General features: G+C 57.8%; 2 protein-coding genes across 4 annotated transcripts in view; one reads left to right on the forward strand and one right to left on the reverse strand.

Moving 5' to 3' along the window:
- PKN1 (protein kinase N1) overlaps positions 1-15,898 on the forward strand; it is a gene marked incomplete at both ends in the record, with an annotated part of 30,872 nt that extends 14,974 nt beyond the window's left edge. For all 3 annotated transcript variants that reach the window (XM_080714933.1, XM_080714932.1, XM_080714934.1), the window contains 18 exons: positions 254-399; positions 2,062-2,275; positions 3,288-3,482; positions 6,562-6,671; positions 6,752-6,895; positions 10,322-10,397; positions 10,476-10,617; positions 10,703-10,796; positions 11,451-11,527; positions 11,595-11,670; positions 11,747-11,838; positions 14,205-14,381; positions 14,504-14,566; positions 14,655-14,731; positions 14,821-14,963; positions 15,198-15,305; positions 15,387-15,467; positions 15,695-15,898. In XM_080714933.1, the coding sequence (XP_080571059.1) occupies positions 254-399; positions 2,062-2,275; positions 3,288-3,482; positions 6,562-6,671; positions 6,752-6,895; positions 10,322-10,397; positions 10,476-10,617; positions 10,703-10,796; positions 11,451-11,527; positions 11,595-11,670; positions 11,747-11,838; positions 14,205-14,381; positions 14,504-14,566; positions 14,655-14,731; positions 14,821-14,963; positions 15,198-15,305; positions 15,387-15,467; positions 15,695-15,898 (2,219 nt within the window). The remainder of the gene's footprint in view (positions 1-253; positions 400-2,061; positions 2,276-3,287; positions 3,483-6,561; positions 6,672-6,751; positions 6,896-10,321; positions 10,398-10,475; positions 10,618-10,702; positions 10,797-11,450; positions 11,528-11,594; positions 11,671-11,746; positions 11,839-14,204; positions 14,382-14,503; positions 14,567-14,654; positions 14,732-14,820; positions 14,964-15,197; positions 15,306-15,386; positions 15,468-15,694) is intronic.
- A 459-nt stretch (positions 15,899-16,357) lies between these two features.
- On the reverse strand, positions 16,358-18,314 carry PTGER1 (prostaglandin E receptor 1; the record flags this gene model as incomplete). Its single annotated transcript, XM_080714935.1, has 2 exons — positions 16,358-16,624; positions 17,409-18,314. The coding sequence occupies 2 exons, from the start codon at positions 18,312-18,314 to the stop codon at positions 16,358-16,360; spliced, it is 1,173 nt and encodes a 390-aa protein (XP_080571061.1).
- Between the last annotated feature and the right edge of the window lie 4,393 nt (positions 18,315-22,707).

Consider the following 22,707-nt stretch of genomic DNA (forward strand, 5'->3'; position numbering starts at 1 on the left):
GCCCGGAGTGGGTAGCAGTAGGTCCGTTTCCTACAAGGATTATACCTGTGTGACTGCGTCCTCCCTGTGAGTAAGCACGCTGGAAGCACGCTGGACAGAGTGGCCGCGTCTGGTCGGCACTGAAACTGCCCCGGTGACCCAGGGTGCGTCTCGGTGGTGTGTGGCCGGCGCTGACCCGCACGCGGCTGCTTGTCGGGGACCAGTTTGGTTGGGGCGACAGGCCATCCTCGCCGTCCCACGGCCCATGTCGCAGGGGGTCCAGACCTGGGAGCCGTGGAGCTGCGCATCGAAGAGCTGAGACATCACTTCCGAGTGGAGCACGCGGTGGCGGAGGGCGCCAAGAACGTGCTGCGCCTGCTCAGTGCGGCCAAGGCCCCGGACCGCAAGGCGGTCAGCGAGGTGAGGGGGCGGGGCTCCGGAGGGGCGGGGTCTTCGCCCGGCTAGCCACAGTGAGGCGTGGCGTTTCAGCCCCGTCACTGCCAAGGGGTAGAGCCTCACCGAGGGGGTTGGCCTCAGCTGGGCAATTTCTCTCTTTCTTTCTTTCTTTCTTTCTTTCTTTCTTTCTTTCTTTCTTTCTTTCTTTCTCTCTTTTCTTTCTTTCTTTTTTTTTTTTTTGGCTGTTCTAGGGATTGAACTCAGGGAGTTCTACCTCGGAGCTACACCCCCAGCCATTTTTTTTTTTTAATTCTTTACTTTGTAACAGGGTCTCACTAAATTGGGGCGTGTCTCGCTGAATAGCTGAGGCTGGCCTTGAACCTGCGATCCTCTGCTTTCAGCCTTCCAAGTACAAGTGTTTGCCATCAAACCTGGCTCTTTCTTTCTTTCTTTCTTCTTCTTCTTCTTTTTTTTTTTCTTGGTGGTACTGTGAATAGAATCTAGGGGCCTTCTACCTCTGAGTGGCTAGTTGGGCAATTTCTGAGCAAGGGTTGGGACCCCAGTAAGGGGTGGGGCTTCGCTGAGGGCAGGCCCTCTGCAAGGAATGGAGTCCCAGTGAAGAGCAGGGACTCCGGGAGAGGGTGGGTCATGGGGGAGTGGGGCTAGTGTTATGGGCAGGGCCTTAATGGGACAATTTCTTAGAAAGGGGTGAGGCCAGCTGGGCATGGTGGTACACGCTTGCAATCCCAGTAGTTGGGAGGCTGAGATAGGAGGATCACAGGTGCAAGGCCAGCCTCAGCTACTTAGGCTCTGCAATTTAGTGAGACCTTGTATGAAAATAAAGAATAAGCCTGGCGTGGTGGCACATGCTTGTAACCCTAGCTTTTGGGAGGCTGAGACAGGAGGATCCGAGTTCTCAGACAACCTCAGCTACTACTTAGGCCCTTTGCAACTCAGTGAGACCCTGTTTCAAAATAAAGAATAAAAAATAGGGATAGGGATGTAGCTTGGACGTAGAATGCCCCTGGGTTCCATCCCCAGCACTGTAAAAAAAAAAAGAAAGAAAGAAAGAAAGAAAGAAAGAAAGAAAGAAAGAGAAAAAAGAAAAAGAAAAGAAAGAATAAAAAATAGGACTGGAGGTATAGCTGGCAGGTAGAATGCACTTGGGTTCAATCCCCAGTACCTCAAAATAAAAGGGGGTGGGGCCTCAGCAAGGAATGGGGTTTCGGTGAATGCGGGGCCTCGGCCAGGAGTGGGGCGCCTGCGGGGGGTAGGACCTCAAAGAAGGGCAGGGCCTCGCCCAGATGGGCTGGTGTTCGGGGCGGACCCTCTCGAGTGGGCATAGCTCCAGTGAGGCAATTCCTTAGCAAGGGGTGGGGCTTCAGCAAGGGGTAAGGCCTCCGGGGATCCGCCAGGAATGGGGCCGCCGCGCGGGGCGGGGCTTCGGGAAGGGGCGTGGCCTCGGCCCGCCGGCCGCAGGGCCTTAGTTGAGCCTCGTTGAGGGGGCGGGCCCTAGCCAGGCCGGCGGCGGCTGAGGGCGGGACGCGTACCAGGGATGGTGAGCTCAGGGCTAGGAACCCGGCTGGTTTGAAGTTTAGGCCATTAGGGAGCAGAGCCAAAGGTGGGGCCCTTGGTCTGTCCTTGGGGCCCACCGCCCTGCTCACAGCCCACTCCCTCTGGCTGCAGGCCCAGGAGAAGTTGACAGAGTCTAACCAGAAGCTGGGGCTGCTTCGAGAGGCGCTGGAGCGGAGGCTCGGGGAGCTGCCCGCCGACCACCCCAAGGGGCGGCTGCTGCGCGAGGAGCTGGCGGTCGCCTCCTCCGCTGCCTTCAGCGCGCTCCTGGCCGGGCCCTTCCCCGCCATGCACTACAGCACGCTGTGCAAGCCCGCGCCGCTCACAGGTGGGCGCCCGCCCCGAGCCCGCAGGCCTGGCTCTCCAGGCCAGGCCCGCCGCCCCGCCTCCTGCACCGCAGCTTCTCATCCCGGACCTCGTTTTCCATGCAACTCCGCTTCCCTCCCACGTTGCTTTTGAATTGTAGACCTCTGTCTCCATCCCCACGCCTCCCCACCTGGCACCATCTTTTTTCTTTAGCTAGCGTTCCTTAGATCATCACTTTCAGAACACTCAGCCGTAGCCGGGCGTGGCGGTGCAGCCTGTAATCCCAGTACTTGGGAGGCTGAGGCAGATAGATCGCAGTTCGAGGACAGCCTCAGCCAGTAGTGAGATTTAGCAACCTAGCAAGACCCTGTTTTAAAAAAAAAAAAATAGGGCCAGGGATGGTGGCGCAGGCTTGTAATCAGTACTCGGGAGGCTGAGGAGGAGGATCGCAGTTTCAAAGTCAGCCTTAACAACTTAGTGAGGCCCTCTGGAACTTAGTGAGACCCTGTTTCAAAATAAAGAATAAAAAATAGGACTGGGGATGTCAGTGGTAGAATGCCCCTGGGTTCAATCCCCAATACCACAAAAAACAAAAATAAAAAAAAAAATAAATAAAAGACAATGGGGACAGGGGGTGTACCGTGGAGGGCAGAGCGTCCCTACGCTCACTCCCCAGCACAAAAGCAAGACAACTAAACCCCTTTGCCCCGGGCCTTGGGCCCTTACCCCGTCCATCTCAAGCCTCCAGGGTCCTGCAGAGGCCCACCAGGTTGCACCCAGACCCCGGAGTCTTCTCCCATCCCTCCTTGCCTGGACCCCTGGACTCTGCCCCACTCTGTCTTCTCCTCCTCCCCGGCACCCAAAGCCCTTCTAGAAGCCCTGTTCCTCATTCCCTCATCCTGGCCTGGGACCCTGCCCACACCCTGGCTGTCCTTGCCTGATGGCAGCTTGTGGGGTCCCCACCTCATCTGCAGGCCCTGCCCTCAGCCTGCTCCTGCAACTTGGTGACCTAGGTTGTCCTGCCCTCCCCACAGGCACCCTGGAAGTGCGCGTGGTGGGCTGCAAGGACCTCCCAGAGACCATACCTTGGAACCCCTTGCCCACCCCGGCAGCACCTGGGACTCCTGACAGCCGCACCCCCTTCCTGAGCCGCCCAGCCCGGGGCCTTTACAGCCGAAGCGGAAGCCTCAGCGGCCGGAGCAGCCTCAAGACAGAGGCTGAGAGCACCAGTGAGTGGCGCCCCCATTCGTACCACCCAAACCCAGCACCTGTCATCCCAGGACACAACAGAACGAGACAGGAGGATGGCAGGTTCAAGGCCAGCCTCGGCAGCTTAACAAGGCCATCCACAACTTAGTGAGACTGTTTCAAAATAAAAAATAAAATGTTTGGGAGGCTAAGGCAGGAGGATCCCAGGTTCAAAGTCAGCCTCAGCAGCTTAGCGAGGCTTTTCACAACCTGGTGAGACCCTGTTTCCAAATATGAAGCAAAATCAGGCTGTGGGTGTAGCTTGGAGGTAGAATGTCACTGGGTTCAACCCCTAGTACCAAAGTTAAAATAAAAAAATAAAATTGGAAGGCGGGTGTGGTGGCACACGCTTGTAATCCCAGCACTTGGGAAGCTGAGACAGGATAAAATCGGAAGCCAGGCGTGGTGGTGCACACTTATAATCCCAGCATTTGGGAGGCTGAGACAGGAAGGTCGTGGTTCAAGTGTCCTTGAGGACACTAAGTAGCCTCAGCTACTTAGTGAGGCCCTCTGCAACTTAGTTAGACCCTGTTTCAAAATAAAGAATAAAAATAGGGCTGGGAGTGTAGCTTGGAGGTAGAATGCCCCTGGTTCCATTCCCAGTACCACAAAAATATAAAAATAAAAACAAAAAACAGCATAACAAAGCCAGGCGTGGTGGCACACGCTTGTAATCCCAGCATTTGAGAGGCTGAGACCGGAGGATCACGGTTTGCGGACAGCCTCAGCTACTTAGTGAGGCCCTTTGCAACTCAGTGAGACCCTGACTCAAAATAAAGAATAAAAATAGGGCAGGGGGTGTAGCTCAGAGGTAGAAAGCCCCTGGGTTCCATCCCCAGCACCTCAAAAATAAAATAAAATAAAATAAAAAAGGGAGTGCCAGGCGTGGTGGCGCACGCTTGTAATCCCCGCGCTTGGGAGGCGGAGACAGGGGGATCTTGCAGGAGCCAGCCGCGCTGGCTTAAGAGACCCTGTTTCCAAATTAAAAAAAAAAAGGAGTATGACTTGGAGATAGAATTCTCCTGGGTTCAGTCCTCAGTACCTAAATAAGAAAGAAAAACAGAAGATAACAATTGTTGGCAAGGCTATGGAGAAGTTTGAAGTTTTGTGGTTAGTAGCAATGGAAAGTAGGGACAGCAGAGAGGCTCAGCAGCCTATTGATACCTTGTTTCAAACTATAAAGGGCTGGGGGTGTAGATGGATGTAGAATGTCCTTGGGTTCAATCCCCAGGACCACATGATAGCACTAACAATGACAATAATGAATCATAGAAAGCCAGGTGTGATGGCACACACTTGTAATCCCAGTACTAGGGAGGATGAGACAGGAGCATCGCAAATTTGAGGACAGCCTCAGCAAGTAATGAGACTGTCATCAACCTAGTGAGAACCTGTTTCAAAAATAAAAATAAAATAGGGCTGGGGGTGTACCTCAGAGGTATAGGGCTGGGGGTGTACCTCAGAAGGAGTATGCCCCTGAATTCAATCCCCAGTACCAAAAAAATAAAATAGGTCCGAGGGTGTAACTCCAAGTTTCAGTCCCCACTACCACAAAATAAGTTAGAAAATAAAATAAACAAAGAAATTAGCATTTGACCCTCCTGGGTTTATATACAAAAGAACCGAAAGTAAGATCGTAAGAAGATACTTGTGCACCCATGTTTATAACCGCATTACTCACAATAGCCAAAATGTGGAAGGCATCCAAGGATCCGTTGATGGATGAATGGATAAGCAAAATGTGTTCTAGCCGCACAATGGAGTATGATTCAGCCTTAAAAAGGAAGGAAATCCTGTCACGTGCCCCAGCATGGATGACCCTCGAGGAAGACAAGCGCAATGAAATACACCAGTCACAAAAACAAAGCAAAGGCTGGGCAGCCGGGCCGGGTGGTCCACGCCTGTCATCCCAGCCCTTGGGAGGCTGAGACAGGAGGAGGGCAAGTTTGAGGACAGCCCCAGCAATTTCGCAAGGCTCTCAGCAACTTAGTGACACTTTGTTTCAAAATAAAAATTTTAGCTGGTGCATGCTCATAATCCCAGTACTTGGGATGCTGAGTCCTGGCCACAGCCTCAGCTGCTTAGTGAGGATGCGGAAGCTGTAGATTAATTCTCCTTTTAATGGACAGTGAGATGCTTCCAGTTGGGGGCCAGCAGTATATATCTGCATCTCCTGAAATGTCACACCTGCGTGCATTTTGCTCGGGTAAATACAGAGCTCATTGCTGGGACTTCTATATAGAATAAAAGTGAGTTTGTTTTGTTTTTTGGTGGTACTGGGGTTCCTGGAAGCCCTTCTACATCCGGCCTGCACTCCCAGACCTATTTTATATTTTTATTTGGAAACAGGGTCTCTTAAGCCAGCGCGGCTGGCTTCGAACCTGCGTGATCCTCCTGTCTCCGCCTCCCAAGCGCGGGGATGACAAGCGTGCGCCACCACGCCCGGCTAAAAGTGAGTTTGGATCCCTACTTCACACTATATGAAAAAAAAATCAACTAGATAAGAGACATCAACATCGAAGGCAAAACTTAATTTTTTGTTGTTGCTGTACCAGGGATTGATCCCAGGGGCATTCTACATCTTACTTAGCTACACCTCCAGCCCAATTTTTATTCTTAATTTGAATTATTGAAGGGTCTCACTAAGTTGTGGAGGGCCTTACTAAGTATCCGAGGCTGCGAGCCTGTGATCCTCCTGTCTCAGCCTCCCAACTACTGGAATGACAGGTGTGTACTCCGGGCCTGGCTGGGGGATTTCTTTCTTTCTTTCTTTCTTTCTTTCTTTTTTTTTTTTGTGGTACTAGGGGTGGAACCCAGAGGCTTTCTACCCCTGGGCTATACTCCCAGACCTATTTTATACTTTACTTGGAAACAGGGTCTCACTAAGTTGCTGAGAGCCTCACTAAGTAGCTGAGGCTGGCTTCGAACCTGTGCAATCCTCCTGTCTCAGCCTCCCAAGCGCGGGGATTACAAGCGTGCGCCACCACGCCCGGCTTGGAGGGATTTCTCTGAGGCAACCTAGAGCCTGCCCACCATTTCCTGACTGCCCGTCCCTTCCAGGTGAGGTCAGCACGGTGCTCAAGCTGGATAACACCGTGGTGGGACAGACGTCCTGGAAGCCGTGTGGCCCTAACTCTTGGGACCAGAGCTTCACCCTGGAGCTGGAGAGGGTGAGCCGTGTCTGCGGGCGGCGGGGCTGGAGGAGGTCTGCCCGGCTCCCCAGGTGATGGTTCTGTTCCTCCTCCTCTAGGCACGGGAGCTGGAGCTGGCTGTTTTCTGGCGGGACCAGCGGGGCCTGTGCGCCCTCAAATTCCTGAAGCTGGAGGATTTCTTGGACAACGAGAGGCACGAAGTTCAGCTGGACATGGAGCCCCAGGGCCGCCTGGTGGCCGAGGTGCGCCCGCCCTGACCCCAGCGAAGGCTTCCGGTCTCCTTGCTCCCAGGCTTCTAGAAGGGGGAGAGACATGTCAGCTAAGTCTCTGGGCTAGGCAACCGCTAACCACTGAGCACCCCCATCGTTCTCTACTGGGGGGTCCTGGGGATTGAACCCAGGCGATCTACTGAGACCTTCACTCCCAGTCCTGTTTACTTATTTATGAAATAGGATCCGGCTCAGAGGTATAATGCCCCTGGATTCAATCCTCAGTGCCAAGAAGGAAAAAAGAGCAAAACAGAAGCTGGCAGGACACCTTGGCCCCTGGCCCCTTGGTGCCGCTCCTCGTCCACTGGGGGCTGGCTGCCTTGGTCCCACGGCTGAGGACGGTGCCCAGGCCTCCCAGATGCAGGCGCTAATGCTGGCGGCCCCCTCCACTTGCTGTGGGATGGTTTTTTAAGAGAAATACCATTTGGGGCTGGGCGTGGTGGTGCACGTTTGTAATCTCAGTACTTGGGAGGCTGAGACAGGAGGATCGCGCAGACCCAAAGCCGACCTCAGCCATTTAGTGAGGCTCTCAGCAACTGAGTGAGACCCTGTTTCCATATAAAATATAAAATAGGTCCGGAGTGTAGCCCAGGAGTAAAGAGCCCCTGGGTTCCATCCCTGTATTGCAAGAAAAAGAGAGAGAAAGGGGGGGGGGGGCGCACGCCATTTTGTTGTTTTATTTTAATTTTTATTTATTTATTTTATTTTTTGGTGGTACTGGGGGTGGAACCCAGAGGCTTTCTACCTCTGGGCTATACTCCCAGACCTTTTTTATATTTTATTTGGAAACAGGGTCTCACCAAGTTGCTGAGAGCCTCACTAAGTAGCTGAGGCTGGCTTCGAACCTGCGCAATCCTGTCTCAGCCTCCCAAGCGCGGGGATTACAAGCGTGTGCCACCACGCCCGGCTGAGAAAAACCATTTTGGAAGGACAATTTCTCAGCCCATTCTTTGAAGCGAGCCTTTCTTTCCGTTGTCCTTGATTATGGGATCATGTGAGAATTTCCACTGGAGGATGTGGAGATAAGAAGAGATGTAGATATGCAGGTTCTCTGAAATATTTTTTCTTTCTGGTGCTGGGAATTCAGCCAAGGGTCTCCCCCCACCTTTTTTTTCTTTAATGGCACTGAGGATTGAATCCAGGGGTATTATACCTCTGAGCTACACCTCCAGCCCTTTTCATTTTTTTTATTTTGAAACAGGGTTTCAGTAAGTTGCGGAGGGCCTTGCTAAATTGCTGAGGCTGGCCTCAAACTTGTGACCCTCCCGCGTCGGCTTCCCAAGTACTCGGGCTGCAGCAGGCTTGCACCATCACACGCGGCGGTTCTGCTCTTAGGCCTCTGCGAAAGCTCCAGCCCACGGAACTTTCTGAGCTTCTCTTGTCCCCAAGCCCACGATAGTGGAATTCTATTGTTTATGGAATGTTCTCTATCTGAAATATGGCTGTTGTGACTGGAAAACCAAAGTTTTAATTTTATTTAAGTTTCTTATTTTCTTTTTTGGTATTGGGGATTGAACCTAGAGGCATTATACCTCCAAGCTAAACCCCCAACCCAATTTATTATTTGTTTATTTGGAAACAGGGTCTCACTAGGTTTCTGAGAGCCTTGCTATGTTGCTGAGTCTGGCTCTGAACCTGTGATCCTCCTGTCTCAGCCTCCCAAGTACTGGGATTACAAGCATGTACCACCATGACCAGTTTATTTTTATTTTGAAACAGATTCTTTTTTTTTTTTTTTTTTTTTTTTTTTTAGGTACTGGGGACAGAACCTAGGGGCATTCTACCTCTGAGCTATACCCCCAGCCCACATTTTTATTCTTTATTTTGAAACAGGGTCTCACTGAGTTGCAAAGGGCCTCACTAAGTAGCCGGGGCTATCTGTGAACCACAATCCTCCTGTCTCAGCCTCCCAAAGGCTGGGATTATAAGCGTGTGCCACCACGCCTGGCCTGAAACAGGTTCTTGCTAGATTGATTAGAGTGTCATTATTTGCTGAGGCTGTCCTCAAACCTGCGATCTTCCTGTCTCAGCCTCCCAAGTACTGGGCTTATAGGGGTGTGCCACTGCACCTTGCTAATTTTACTTAAGTTTTAACTAATTTAAATTTAAATAGACACATGGGGTCACCAAATCAGAAACTGTCGTTCTGGACTTCAGAACCTGCTAGAAGTTGTGTTGGAGTTGGAAGCAACGAAACTAAACCATGGCTTCCCCACGTGGGTGACCCAGCCTCATCCAGGGGGCTTTTGAAGTACAGACATGGGGTACTATCCCTTGTGCTTCTGATTCAGTGGTCCAAGATGGGGGCCTACAGGGGAACATTCTAGCACGTTCCCAGGTATGTTAGCTTCCTATCACTGTGACAAAATACCTCTGGTAATTAACATAAAAAGAACCAGAAGACGGGCGTGGTGGCGCACGCTTGTAATCCCAGCTTGGGAGGCAGAGACAGGAGGATCGCGCAGGTTCCAAGCCAGCCTCAGCTATTTAGTGAGGCCCTCTGGAACTTAATGAGACCATTTCAAAATAAAGAATAAAAATGGGGCTGGGAGTATAGCTCAGAAGTAGAATGTCCCTGGGTTCAGTCCCCAGTTCAGCAAAAAATATAAAATAAAGATAAATAAATAATAAAGCTGGGCATGGTGGTACAGGCTTGTTATCCCTGTACATGGGAGGCTGAGATAGAAGGATCACAGGTTCATGGCCAGCTTCAGCTACTTAGTGAGGCCCTCTGCAACTTAGTGAGACCCTGTTTCAAAATAAAGAATAAAAAACAGAGCAGGGCGTGGGGACCGATTATAAGGCATATAATCCTAGTACTGAGGAGGCTGAGACAGGAGGAGGTTAGAGGACAGCCTTAGCAAGTAGTGAGACTCTTCAACCTAGTGAGATCCTGTTTCCTAATAAGAATAAAATCGGTCTGGGGTGTAGCTCGGAGGTAGAATGCCCCTGGGTTCCATCCCCAAACCCGGAAAAAAAAAAGCAGATCCCAACGGACACCCTCCCTCCCGAGGCTGCCTCAAGGCTCCACCACGTTCCGGAGCTCCGTGGGCTGGTAGCCACCTGGGTCTCTGCGGACCTTGAAGATGTAGACTGTAGCCCAGCACTGGTGTCCTGGGACCACAGAGATGATGGGGGAGCTGTTTGCTGAACTTACACCCCAGTCTTGCTGGGCCAGACCCTTGCCCTGCCCTCGCTGAGGCTGGTCTCCTGCCTGCCGCCTTTGCCCAGTGGCATCTCGGGAGCCCAGCGGGGGTCGCCTTGGTCCCTCCTGCTGGTATTGCGTGGCTTGCTGGGACCAAATGTGAGGCCACAGTGGTCAGAACCCACAGAATGCTTGGGGTACTCACCAAGCCGCCGCCGAGAGCGGGGGGTCGTCACCTCCTGCGCCCTCCCCAGGTCACCTTTCACAACCCTGTCATCGAGAGGATCCCTCGGCTCCGGCGACAGAAGAAGGTCTTCTCCAAGCAGCAAGGTGAGGGGTGGGCTGGGCCCGGGAGAGGCCAGGGGTCCGCGCACGCCGCGGGGGTGACGCCTGCCTGTTGCTGCCCAGGGAAGGCGTTTCAGCGCGCCAGGCAGATGAACATCGACGTGGCCACGTGGGTCAGGCTGCTTAGGAGGCTCATTCCCAGCACCACGGCCACTGGCACCTTCAGCCCCGGGGCTTCTCCGGGCCCCGAGCACCGGTCCGCAGGGTAAGAAGGGAGGACCTGGTCCCGGCTGGCCCTGTGGCTCCCCCAGGGCGCTGGGCCACCCACACGCCCTGCTCCCCTCCTGCAGCGACATCTCGGTGGAGAAGCTGAACCTAGGGGCCGACTCGGACAGCTCGCCCCAGAAGAGCCTGCCCGGGCCTCTGTCCAGCCCGTCCAGCCTGGTGAGCAGCCCGCTCCTCTGTCCCGCCAGCTCAGGGGCCACTCACCAGCAGAGACAGACAGGAACATCCCTGGGGCACACAGCGGGGGCACAGGAGATCACCTGTCGTCCCAGGTAGACTTGGGAGGCTGAGACAGGAGGATCACAGGTGGAGGCCAGCCTGGCCACCTAGCGAGACCCTGTTCCAAAATGTAAAAATAAAAAGGGCTCAGGGTGAGGATTGGAGGTAGAACCCCCCCCCAAGTTCAGTCCCTAGTGCCACAGAAATAGAAAAAAATTAAAGAGGCTGGGGGTGTCGTTCAGTAGCAGAGCACTTGACCAGGAAGCCTGAGAACTGTGATATATAGGCATATACATACACACATAGCATATATGTAAAATTATATGTAATTTTAAGTAATTATATATAATTATACAGAAATATATAATTATAAAATTACATATAATTTATATAATTTTAAAGTACATATATATGTGCACGCACACTGGGCAGGAGCGGGATGTGTGGTGTACACCTGTAATCCCAGTATTTACGAGGCCAAGACAGGAGGATTATAGGTTAGAGGCCAGCCTCAGAAGTTTAGTGAGACCCTGGAGGTTTCGTGGCTGTGGCCTCTCGGATTCCCCTCACCCTGACCTCCTCTGCCTACCACAGGGCTCCTTGACCAAGGAAACTACCACTCCTGAGATGCCTTCAGAGACCCCCGAGACCCCAGGCCCCACCCTGTGCAGGTGACACCCCGCCCCCGCCCCGCCCTTCCCTGCTGTCCCCGAACCCACCGGTGCCCTCTCCCCACAGCCCTCTGAGGAAGTCACCCCTGGCCCTGGAGGACTTCAAGTTCCTGGCGGTGCTGGGCCGGGGCCATTTTGGGAAGGTGAGGTCCGGGCCGGGGCGCTGGGCCAGAGCGCGCCGCCGGCCGGCCACAGAGCTTCCTCTCCCGCGGGCTCCAGGTGCTGCTCTCTGAATTCCGGTCCAGCGGGGAGCTCTTTGCCATCAAGGCTCTGAAGAAAGGGGACATCGTGGCCCGAGACGAGGTGGAGAGGTGAGGAGCCTGGGCCTCCGTCTTCTTGTTGGGAAAGGAGGGACAGAGCAGCCCCAGCGCTCTAGTGGGTGACTCGCAGGGTCACTGCAGGTATCGCCTCTGTGCAGACACGCTCACCTAGGCGGCGTGGGCGCCCTCTAGTCCCAGTGCTGCGGAGACCGAGAGAGAGCGCTGCAGGCTCAAGGCCAGCCGCAGCCACTCGGCGACACCCCCAGCAACTGAGATCCTCGTTCTTTCTTTTTTCTTTTTTCTTTTTTTTTTTTTTTTGTGTGTGTGGTACTGGGGGTAGGACCCAAGGGCCTCTACCACCAAGCTACACCCCCAGTCTATTTTTATTCTTTTTTTTTTTTTTTTTTTTTTTTTGCAGTACCAGGATGGAACCCAGGGGCATTCTACCTCCAAGCAACACCCCCAGTCCTATTTTTTATTTTATTTTATTTTTATTTATTTATCTATTTTTGGTGGCACAGGGTGTGGAACCCAGAGGCTTTTTACCTCCGGGCTATACTCCCAGACCTATTTTATATTTTATTAGAAACAGGGTCTCACTAAGTTGCTGAGAGCCTCACTAAGTAGCTGAGGCTGGCTTCGAACCTGTGCGATCTCCTGTCTCACCCTCCCAAGCGTGGGGATTACAAGCGTGCGCCACCACACCTGGCCCTATTTTTTATTTTTTATTTTTATTTTTTGGTGGTACTGGGTGTAGAACCCAGAGGCTTTCTACATCCGGGCTACACTCCCAGACCTATTTTATATTTTATTTGGAAACAGGGTCTCACTAAGTTGCTGAGAGCCTCACTAAGTAACTGAGACTGGCTTCAAACCTGCGCGATCCTCCTGTCTCAGCCTCCCAAGTGCGGGGATTACAAGCGTGCACCACCACGCCCGGCTTTATTCTTTATTTTTGAAACAGGGTCTCACTAGTTGCAAAGGGCCTCACTAAGTAGCTGAGGCAGGTCCTCGAACCGTGATCCTCCTGTCTTAGCCTCCCCAATGCTGGGATTACAAGCTTGTGCCACCATGCTGGGCTCCTATTTTTATTCTTTATTTTTAAACAAGGTCTCACTATGTTGCAGAGGGCCACTGTGTTGCAGTGAGGCTCGCCACTAACCCGCAATCTTCCTGTCTTAACCTCCCAAGTAATGTGATTTCAAGCATGAGCCACCATGCCTAGCTATGAGAGGTCCTATTTCAAAAGTAGATAAATAAATACATACATGAATAAGGGCTGGCTGGGCGTTGTGGTACATGCTTGTAATCCCAGTACTTGGGAGGCTGAGACAGGAAGATCACAGGTTTGAGGCCAGCCTCAGCAACTTGTGAGGCCCTCTGCAACTTAGTGAGACCCTGTTTAAAAATAAAGAATTAAAAAATTGGCTGGGGGTGAAGTTCAGAGGTAGAATACCCTTGGGTTCTACCCCCGACACCACACAAAATAAATAATAAATACACACACCATTTGGTCTCCAGTATGTAGACAGTGTTATTGGTCCATTCTGCTGACAGTACAGCAAGGTCGAGCAATTTGCCCGGAGTCCTACAGCCAAGGAGCAGGGCCATTTGAACCTAGGAACTCAGGCTCTGAAGCCTGTGCTCCTACTGGTGCCATCGTACTTACTGGGGGGCAGGACCCTGGGTTCAAATCCCATCTCTGCCATCTGTGCTTAAGATGCCGGGAAGTCGCTTCTCCTTTGAGAACCCTGGCCTCCCGACCTATCAGAGGGAAGTGGTAATTCCCATAGTGCAGAACCATAAGGGTGGAACAAATGAGAGGACCCAGTTGAAGTGTTGTACAGTGCTCAGTCCTGCACTCCACAGAGCCACTGGGTCTCCTGACCCTTCCCAGCAACCCTTGAAGAATCAGGAACCCAACTCAGAAAGACTTGTAACAAATGAGGGGATTTATTGGTCTGGATCAGAAAGGTCCAGGGGTGTTCTGCCTTCAGGCATGGCTGTATCCAGGCGCTCAGACGAGGTTTCTCAGTTCTGGGGTCCTCTGCCCGTGCTTTGCTTGCGGTCCTCTCCTGGGCAGAGACACTGCCCCACTCCGACAGCTGCAGCATCCTCGCCCACTTCCGCCCTTGCTCCTTAGTAATTCCTGTGGAGATCCTGGCATCCGGCCCCACTGACTTGGCTGACCCGTCCCTGGCCAGAGAGGTGGGGAGCTCCACTCGCCGTGGGCCTCTTGCCACCCCTGGCAGCGCCCCAAAGGAAAGTCCTGGGTTATCACTGACGGCGGACGATCCTGGTGCCCTTTCAGCCTGCTGCCGAGGCTCTCGAGGTGGAGCCACGTGTCCAGAGCCTACACCTCTGGACTGGGGACCGCGGGTGTGGGTCTGGGGCTCTGACCTCTGCCCCGCCCCCAGCCTCATGTGTGAGAAGCGGATCTTGGCGGCGGTGACCAGCGCGGGGCACCCCTTCCTGGTGAACCTGTTCGGCTGCTTCCAGACCCCCGAACACGTGTGCTTCGTGATGGAGTACTCGGCGGGCGGGGACCTCATGCTGCACATCCACAGCGACGTGTTCTCCGAGCCGCGGGCCGTGTGAGCCAGGGCCCCAGCTCTGCTTTGGGGTGGGGCGGGCCTTTCCTGGGGCCGGGGCGGGATGGGGGACTCAGAGGCCAGAGACCCGGGCCGGGCTTCTGTGACCACCCGTCTCTCCACAGCTTCTACTCCGCCTGTGTGGTTCTGGGGCTGCAATTTCTCCACGAACACAAGATTGTCTACAGGTGTGTGCGTGCGTGCGCGTGCATGCTCTGTGCACGGAGCAGGCCCCCCTCGGCCCGCACGCCCTCCTTACATCCCCTGGCCCCGCAGGGACCTGAAGTTGGACAACCTGCTCCTGGACACTGAAGGCTACGTCAAGATCGCGGACTTCGGCCTCTGCAAGGAGGGTGAGGGGTGGAATGGGGCTGGAGGAGCGCGAGGGCGGGGGCAGCCGGCCGCCCCCCCACCCTGCGCTCACGAGGCCTTGCCACCCCAGGGATGGGGTACGGAGACCGGACCAGCACTTTCTGCGGGACCCCGGAGTTCCTGGCCCCCGAGGTCCTCACGGACACGTCCTACACGCGGGCAGTGGACTGGTGGGGGCTGGGCGTGCTGCTCTACGAGATGCTGGTGGGCGAGGTGAGGCCCCTGGGAAGGTGAGGCCCCGTGGGCGAGATGAGGCCCGGTGGGTGGGTGAGGCCCTGTGGGCAGGTGAGGCCCTGTGGGTCGGAGCCGCCCCCTTGGGTGCGGGCCACCATGGGACACGTACCTCTGGGCTGGAAGCGGTGAGCAGGGGCTCGGCGGGCCAGGTGTGGCCTGAGCCCACATTCGCCCCATATTCGCCCCCATATTCGCCGGCTCTCCCGTCCCCAGTCCCCGTTTCCAGGGGACGACGAGGAGGAGGTGTTTGACAGCATCGTCAACGACGAGGTTCGCTACCCCCGCTTCCTGTCCGCGGAGGCCATCGGCATCATGCGAAGGGTGAGGACCTGGCCGGCTGGGCGGGCCCTGGGGGGCTCTGGCCTGCCAGGAGACCCCTTGACGCAGGGCTCACCCCCACAGCTGCTGCGGAGGAACCCGGAGAGGAGGTTGGGGTCCGGCGAGCGAGACGCAGAAGATGTCAAGAAACAGCCCTTCTTCAGGGTGAGCGCCCAGGGGCCCGGCCCCTCCCGAGGACCCGGCCATTGTCCCCTCCAGGGCCAACTGACTCCCCACCCAACCCCGCCGCTTCACCCCCAGCCTTCACCTACCCCTCAAACAGGGCCGCTCCCCGCCCCTCCCCTCCCCACCTCACTCCAGGCCCCACTTACCATCGGCACCCCAGGAGCCCCAAGCCTCAGCCCCGCACCCCTTTTCTGTCTGGCCCGCAGAGCCTGGGCTGGGACGCCCTGCTGGCGCGGCGCCTGCCCCCGCCCTTCGTGCCCACGATCTCGGGGCGCACGGACGTCAGCAACTTCGACGAGGAGTTCACGGGGGAGGCGCCCACGCTGAGCCCGCCCCGCGACGCGCGGCCGCTGTCCGCCTCCGAGCAGGCCGCCTTCCGGGACTTCGACTTCGTGGCGGGGGGCTGCTAGCCTGCCCGCCCCGGCGCTCAGTTTTTAAAAAGGCCTTTTGGGGGTCACCCCGCCCACACAGTCCGTGTCTCTTCTTGCGTCCAGTACCGGGGGCCAGGGCGGTGGTCGTGCTGCGGGTGGGGTTCATTTGAGGGGGGGGGGGGTGCGCATCAGCCAGCCTGGACAGGACGGGGCGCCAGGCTCGCATCGGGACAGCGAGGATTCGGGGCCGCCGTGGGGCGTGGCTTGGGTGTGGGGTCTTGGGACTGTGTGGGGGGCATCTCGGGGTCATAGTGCACAGAATGGTGGCGAGGGTCGGTCCTGGCCACCGCGGGGCGGGCAGCATCCTCAAACTCCTTGGCCCGCACGGAGCGCTGGGTGTCTGCGCCCTCTCGTGGCCGTCCTCGGAACTGCGCCGCGCTCGTCCCTGAGGTCGCCGGGGGCCCCCCGCTGTGGCCCCGGGGGAAAGGGTGGCCCCTCTCAAAAGCGGCTGAGGCCACTGTGCCGGGAGCTGCGCAGAGAGCTGGCCTCCCAGGCGCTCCGGGAGAGGCCCAGCTCCGCGGATCCGCCCTTCGCGCCGGCCCGCGGGTGCAGGAGGCGGAGTACCTGGCGCAGCACGGCCCGGCGCAGCAGGATGTACACCCAGGGGTCCAAGATCTGGTTCCAGGAGGCGAGGCGCACAGCCAGAAAGAGCAGCCGCTGCAGGGAGCTGGGGCTCCAGCCCCCCACGGCCAGCACCACCAGCACCTGCGGGACACGCTCGTGAGCACTGGTGCCCCAAGGAGGCCCGGCGGGGCGGGGCGGGGGGCTGGGGGCTGGGGGAGGAACTGGTCGTCCTTAGCCGGCCACGGTGGCACACGCCTGCAACACCAGTACTCGGGAGGCTGAGACAGGAGACTTGAAGGTTCAAGGACAGCCTCAGCAGGTAGTGAGACTCTTATCATCCTACTGAGACGTTGCCAAATAAGAATAGGGTGGGGGCGTAGCTCGAAGATAGAATGTCCCTGGGCTCAATCCCCAGTCTCACACACACACACACACACACACACACACACACACACACACCTTTGCGTGTAGTGGGGGCACTGGGGATTGAACCCAGGGGCCTTCTACCCATGAACTACACACGCAGCCCTTATTTTTTGTTTCCAAACTGGGTCTCGGGTTGCTGAGAGTCCTATGAGGCTGTCCTTGAACCCGAGATCCTCCCATTTCGGCCTCCTGAGTACTGGAATCACAGGAGCGCGCCACCACGCCTGGCCGTAAATGGCTGTCCGCGGGGAAGAGCCTGGAAGGCCAGCCTTGGGCAGCACGGGGCCCGCGGGGGAGAGCGCGGGGCTGGGGCTGCTCAGGGTTGGAGCCCGAAGCTGGCGGGGAGGCTCGGGGTAGACCGCAGAGACCCGAGGAGAGTCGGCGGCGAGAAAGGAGGCCGAGAAGCGAGGCCGAGCTGCCGGGTGGAGCCCCGGCTGGGAGAGGGTCCCGGGACCCCGAGGGCAGAGACGAAGGGTCGCGGGGGAGTCGCGCCCCTCACCAGGAGCGGGCTCCAGCAGATGCAGGACACCGCCATGATGCCCACGAGCTGTCCCACCATCTCCACGTCGTGGGCGCCGCGGGAGCCGCGGAGGGACGGGGAGGCCGACGAGGCGGACGAGGCGGACGAGGCGGAGGCCGAGCGCGCCCCCCAGCGGCGGCGGCCGGCGGGGCCCGGGGCCGGGGAGGGCCGGCGGCGCCTGCGTGCGCGCAGCAGGGCCAGGCCGCTGAGCGCGTTGCACACGAGCGCGGCGAGCAGCGCGGCCAGGCCGAGGCCGGCGAAGAGGCCGGCGAGCAGCGCCTGGCGCCAGCCGCGCGGCGGCCCCAGGTGGATGAAGCACCAGGTGCCCGGGTACTGCAGCTCGTAGCGGCCCACGCGCGCCAGCGGCAGCAGCGCCACGGCCAGGGCCAGCGCGCCCAGCACGCCCAGGGCCCGGCGCGCGCCGGCCCCCGACACGCGCGCCGCGTGCAGCAGCGGCCGCGTGAGCCCCACGCAGCGCTCGGCCGCCATGCCGCAGCCCAGCAGCAGCGGGCACAGCCCGAAGAACACCATGCAGCCGCCCAGGAAGCCGCAGGCGCCGCCCGCGCCGCGCCCCGCCGCGTACAGCCGCAGCACCAGCGCGCCCGGGATCACGTGGCCGGCCAGGTCGACGGCCAGCAGGCTGGCCACGAACAGCAGGAAGGTGGCGGCCGGGCGGCGGCGGCGGCGGCGGCGGCCCGCGGCCCGCGCCAGCAGCGCCAGCGCCAGCACGTTGGACGCGGCGCCCAGCGTCATGGAGAGGATGGGCAGCGCCGGGGACCCGCCCGAGGGCGCCGCCGCCGCCGCCGACGCGTTGGGGCCCCCGGCCGCCGCGCACGGGGTCGCCTCGCCGGCCAGGCTCAGGTTGGCGGCCGCGCAGGGGCTCATGTCAGGTGCCGGGAGGGCTGCGTGGAGGAGAGGCGCGGGACGTGGGCCCCCGAGCTTGCACACCGGCCCTCGACCCCCCGCCCCGCCAGGCCCGCCACCTCCGGGCCCCAAGGAGCCACCTTTTCCTTTTGGGGCGCTGGGGATTGGACCCCGGAGCGTTCTGTCTCTGAGCCACACCCCCCAGCACTTATTTAGAAATAGGGCCTGAGTGGCCGAGGGTCTGCGTCGTTGAGGCTGGTGGGGAACCTGTGATCCTCCCGCCTCAGCCTCCAAGTACTACTGGAATTCCAGGCCTGTGCCTCCCGACTTTCCCACCTCCCATTTTACACCACAGCACAGGCAGGGCGGCGCAGATACTTCCCGGCTCCTTCCTTCCCTTCCTCCTTTCTCCTTCCTTCCCTCTCATTGCCGAGACTTGAACCCAGGAACTTTCTACCTCTGGGCTACACCCCAGGCCTTTCTTTATCTTGAGTCAGGGTCTTGCTGAGGCTGGCCTTGAACCTGCGATCCTTCTGCCTTGGTCTCCAAGTACTGGGGTGACAGGTGTGCACCACCATGCCTGGCCCCCAACTCGCTCCTGCCCCCGCTGCCCCCTGGCCCCTTCACCCCGTTCCCATCCTCAACATCCCCAGCTCCTCTCCACTACCACGGAGGCGGGGATCCTGGACCCTCCTGCACCCACCTCTGATCCCCAAGCACCGACTCTGGCCCACACCCCAACTCCTAGCTCCGCTGCTCTCACCGGCCTACCCCGACCACCTCCGCCCCTCCCTGGACGCCCCATTCCTCCATCCCCAGGAGACCAGTACTGAACTCCCCCGGGTCAGATCAGAGGAAGGATGGACAGACATGAAGGCCCACAGGAACAGACAGACGGCCGGGAGCAGCAGCAAAGCGCCAAGCCCCGCTGCCTCGGGCCCACCTCGCCCGCCAGACCCAGCTCTTACCCAGTGCTGCCCAGGACGCCGGCACCCATGGCCGGCCACTCAGCCGGGCTGCCCACGACACAGCCAGCTGATCTCTGCGGGCTGCGCCCTCCCTCCCTCTTCCTGGGGCGGCTCCGGCTTCCCCGCCACCCTGTGGGGGCTGCTCCACCCCACGCTGCCTGCGCGGAGGGGGGTGCAGGGACCGGAGTGGCCGAGACCCCGCTCCGCGCTCCCAGCAATGAGCAGGGGCTTCTTGGGACCCTGGCTGTCCCCCAGGGAGGAGGGAGGCTCCCGGGGCGCTGGCCCAGTCCCCTGGGACCCCTTCTTCCGTCAGCGCGGGGGCAGCCCCTTCCCCCAGGCTCGGGCCTCTTGCCTGCCTCATTAATAAGAGGATAAAATCTAAACACTGGAAAATATGAGCGTCGCCCGGGGCGGGCTGGGCTGGCTACAGGGGGTGGTGCCGTCCGTCCGCACTGGGGATTTGGGGCTTGGGGTGGGTTGGGCTGTTCTGCACGGGGTGGGGGCAGCAAGAGCCCCCTGGCTGCCAGAGTTTCTGTGGGTGTCTGGAATGGGTGGTGGGGGTTAGCACCCCAAGTGAACAGGCTTGGGTCAGGCCCAGCCTGGCCAGGAACCGCCCACTATTTATACAGGGGCTTAAGCCCAGGCTGGGGCTGCAGGAGTCACAGCCCAGGACAGGGGAGGTGGCTAAAGGGCCCAGGGAGCCAGGAGGCCTGGCCACCAGGCCAGCGAAGGCGCCCTGCCCGAGGGTCAGCGGAGCACCGTGGGCACCCAAGACACAAAGACACACGCACCTGAGCTGCAGACACACAGCCTGTGTGCTGAGTAGGGCGCCTCTGGGGCGCATGTATGCAGTCTCACTCCCTGAGACCAAGCCGGGTTGCCCCATCCCTCCCCGAACTCAGTGGACCTCCTACCCAGCACCAGAGAACACCCACCGCTCCTGAGCATAACACCAACCACACCTCAGCACCCTGAATGCAGCCCCTGGAGGCACCCCACTGCGCCCCTTAAATGCAGCCCCTGGAGGGACCCCACCGCGCCCCCCAGCACTGGGAGGAACGGCCTCACCTGGGCCCTCAGGCTGCTGAGAGTCCCAAAGAGGCACCCAGGCACACCATTCCCGTCCAAGTGGCTGAGGCTGGCCTCAAACCTGATCCTCCTGCCTCAGCCCCCCAAGTACTGGGATTACAGGTATGTGCCACTGCGCCTGGCTCCTCACAGTCCAAGATGGGTCCACAGGCACACTCTATACCTAGGACACAGGAGTGGTGCCCCCCGGGCACCCACACCTAGCGCCACCCCAGAAACTGCAACACCCCGAGACGTGTCCCTGCCCCAGGACACCGAGACCTAGCGGGTCACCCCCATCCCCCTAAAAGGCAACCTGCTGAGACACGCTGGTATGACGAGATTCCAGGACAGTGTCACACCCCACACCACCAGAAACACTGCCACTACGCCCACCAATACCCTGGGGCAGAAAGACAGGTCCTCCCACAGCTGTAAGCCAGGGTCCTGCTCAGACTCGAGACCCCTGCAGCCATGCCCCCCAGCCCCAGAGCTGTCCCCTGGCAAACACAGGAGCCTAGGGATGCCGGGTGAAGGGTGCACACCTGTAATCCCAGGACAGACAGGAGGGTCACAGGTTCGAGGTCAGCCTCAGCAATTTAGTAAGACCCCTGTTTCAAAATAAAAATAATAAACCAGGAGTGGTGGCGCACGCTAGTAACCCCAGCATTCGGGAGGCTGAGACGGGAGGATCGAGGTTCAAGGACAGCCTCAGCTACTACTTAGCCCCTTTGGAACTCAGTGAGACCACGTTTCAAAATAAAGAATGAAAGCTGGGCGTGGTGGCGCACGGCTTGTAATCCCCGTACTTGGGAGGCAGAGACAGGGGGATCACAGAGGTTCGAAGTCAGCCGTGCTGGCTTAAAAGACCCTGTTTCTAAATAAAATATATAAAATAGGTCTGGGAGTGTAGCCCGGAGGTAAAAGGGTTTCCAGGAACCCCAGTACCACCACACACACACACACACACACACACACACACACACACACACACAAATAATAAATAGGGCTGGAAGCTGGGCATAGTGGCGCATGCTTATAATCCCAGCATTCGGGAGGCTGAGACTGGAGGATCCCGGTTCACGGACAGCCTCAGCTACTTAGTGAGGCCCTCCTCAACTTAGTGAGACCCTGTTTCAAAATAAAGAATAAAAAATAGGGCAGGGAGTGTAGCTCAGAGGTCAAATGCCTCTGGGTTCCACCCTCAGACCCAAAAAAAAAAAAAAAAAATAGGGCTGGGGGTATAGCTTGGAGGTAGAATGCCCCTGGGTTCCATCCCTAGTACCGCAAGAAAATTAATAAATAAAATAAAGATTAATAAAAATAAAAAAATAAAGAGGGCTGGGTGTGAATCAGAGGTAGAATGTCCCTGGGTTCAATCCCCAATTAAAAAAATAAAAGTCCAGGGATGGCCCAAATCACCCACACAACAGCTCCCACAACACACGGCCCTGTGTACCGCAGGACCCCCCCCCCCAAGCTGCTTCTCTGCCGGCGCTCCACCGTTCCTGCCCCTGCCGGGACCTCTGGCCCTCCCTCACTCCTCTTCCTGGCCTCCAGGTCTGGCCAGGTTCCCGCCCCTCCCTCTCCTTGATCCCCCTCAATCCTCTGGGATGAAGTAAGTTGTCAAAACAAGTACGAAGGGTTTATGTCCAGCGTGAGGATCCCGCGCCAGCGACGCGCGGCCCATGTGTCTTGTGCCAGCGAGGGGTGGGGGCCGCCCTTGCCTTGCCCTGGTGCTCCCCAGGCTCTGGATTGGGGGGCTCAGGCTGATGGGAGGCTGGGATGGAGGGGCCAGGGCTCTGCGCGCTGCCTGGAAGCCTGGCGGCTGGCTGCCAGGAGGCCCCCCCAGGGGTGGGCAGCGGGACGGAGGGGCAGGTGGCCTGGGGCCAGCTCCTAATTCAATTTGGAGCTGGAGAAGATGGATTTCAGTTCCTGCATTCTTTCCCAGCTCTGGCCCCCTCCCACCCAAACACCAAAAGCCACACAGGTCCCATTGCAGAGAGATTCTTTATGTTCAAGAGGGCAAATCCAGATACAAAAGCCCACGGGCCACCGCCGGTCCCTCCCTCTCTCCTGGGCAGAGGTGATGGGGAGGATGGGTTCACAGCAGGCTCCTCGATTGTGGAGGTAACAGGATCCAGGTTGTGGGGCTCCTCTCAGGAGGGGGTGGCAGAAGGTATTATTGCATTTTCTGGGGGGATGTCCCCCTTCTACATTTCCTGCACCAGGAAACTGGGGAGGCCGTGACTCCCAAACAGAACCAGAGGCCCCTGTGGGACGGAGGGACCAGTCTGGCTGCTGAGGGTGGGAAGTGTTGGGACAGCGGCAGCCCAATCTGGCCCTGCGTCCCGGGGCGCCCGACCCGGCTGAGGTAG

Source organism: Muscardinus avellanarius (assembly GCF_963383645.1).
Source record: "Muscardinus avellanarius genome assembly, chromosome: 18".
Taxonomy (NCBI): domain Eukaryota; kingdom Metazoa; phylum Chordata; class Mammalia; order Rodentia; family Gliridae; genus Muscardinus; species Muscardinus avellanarius.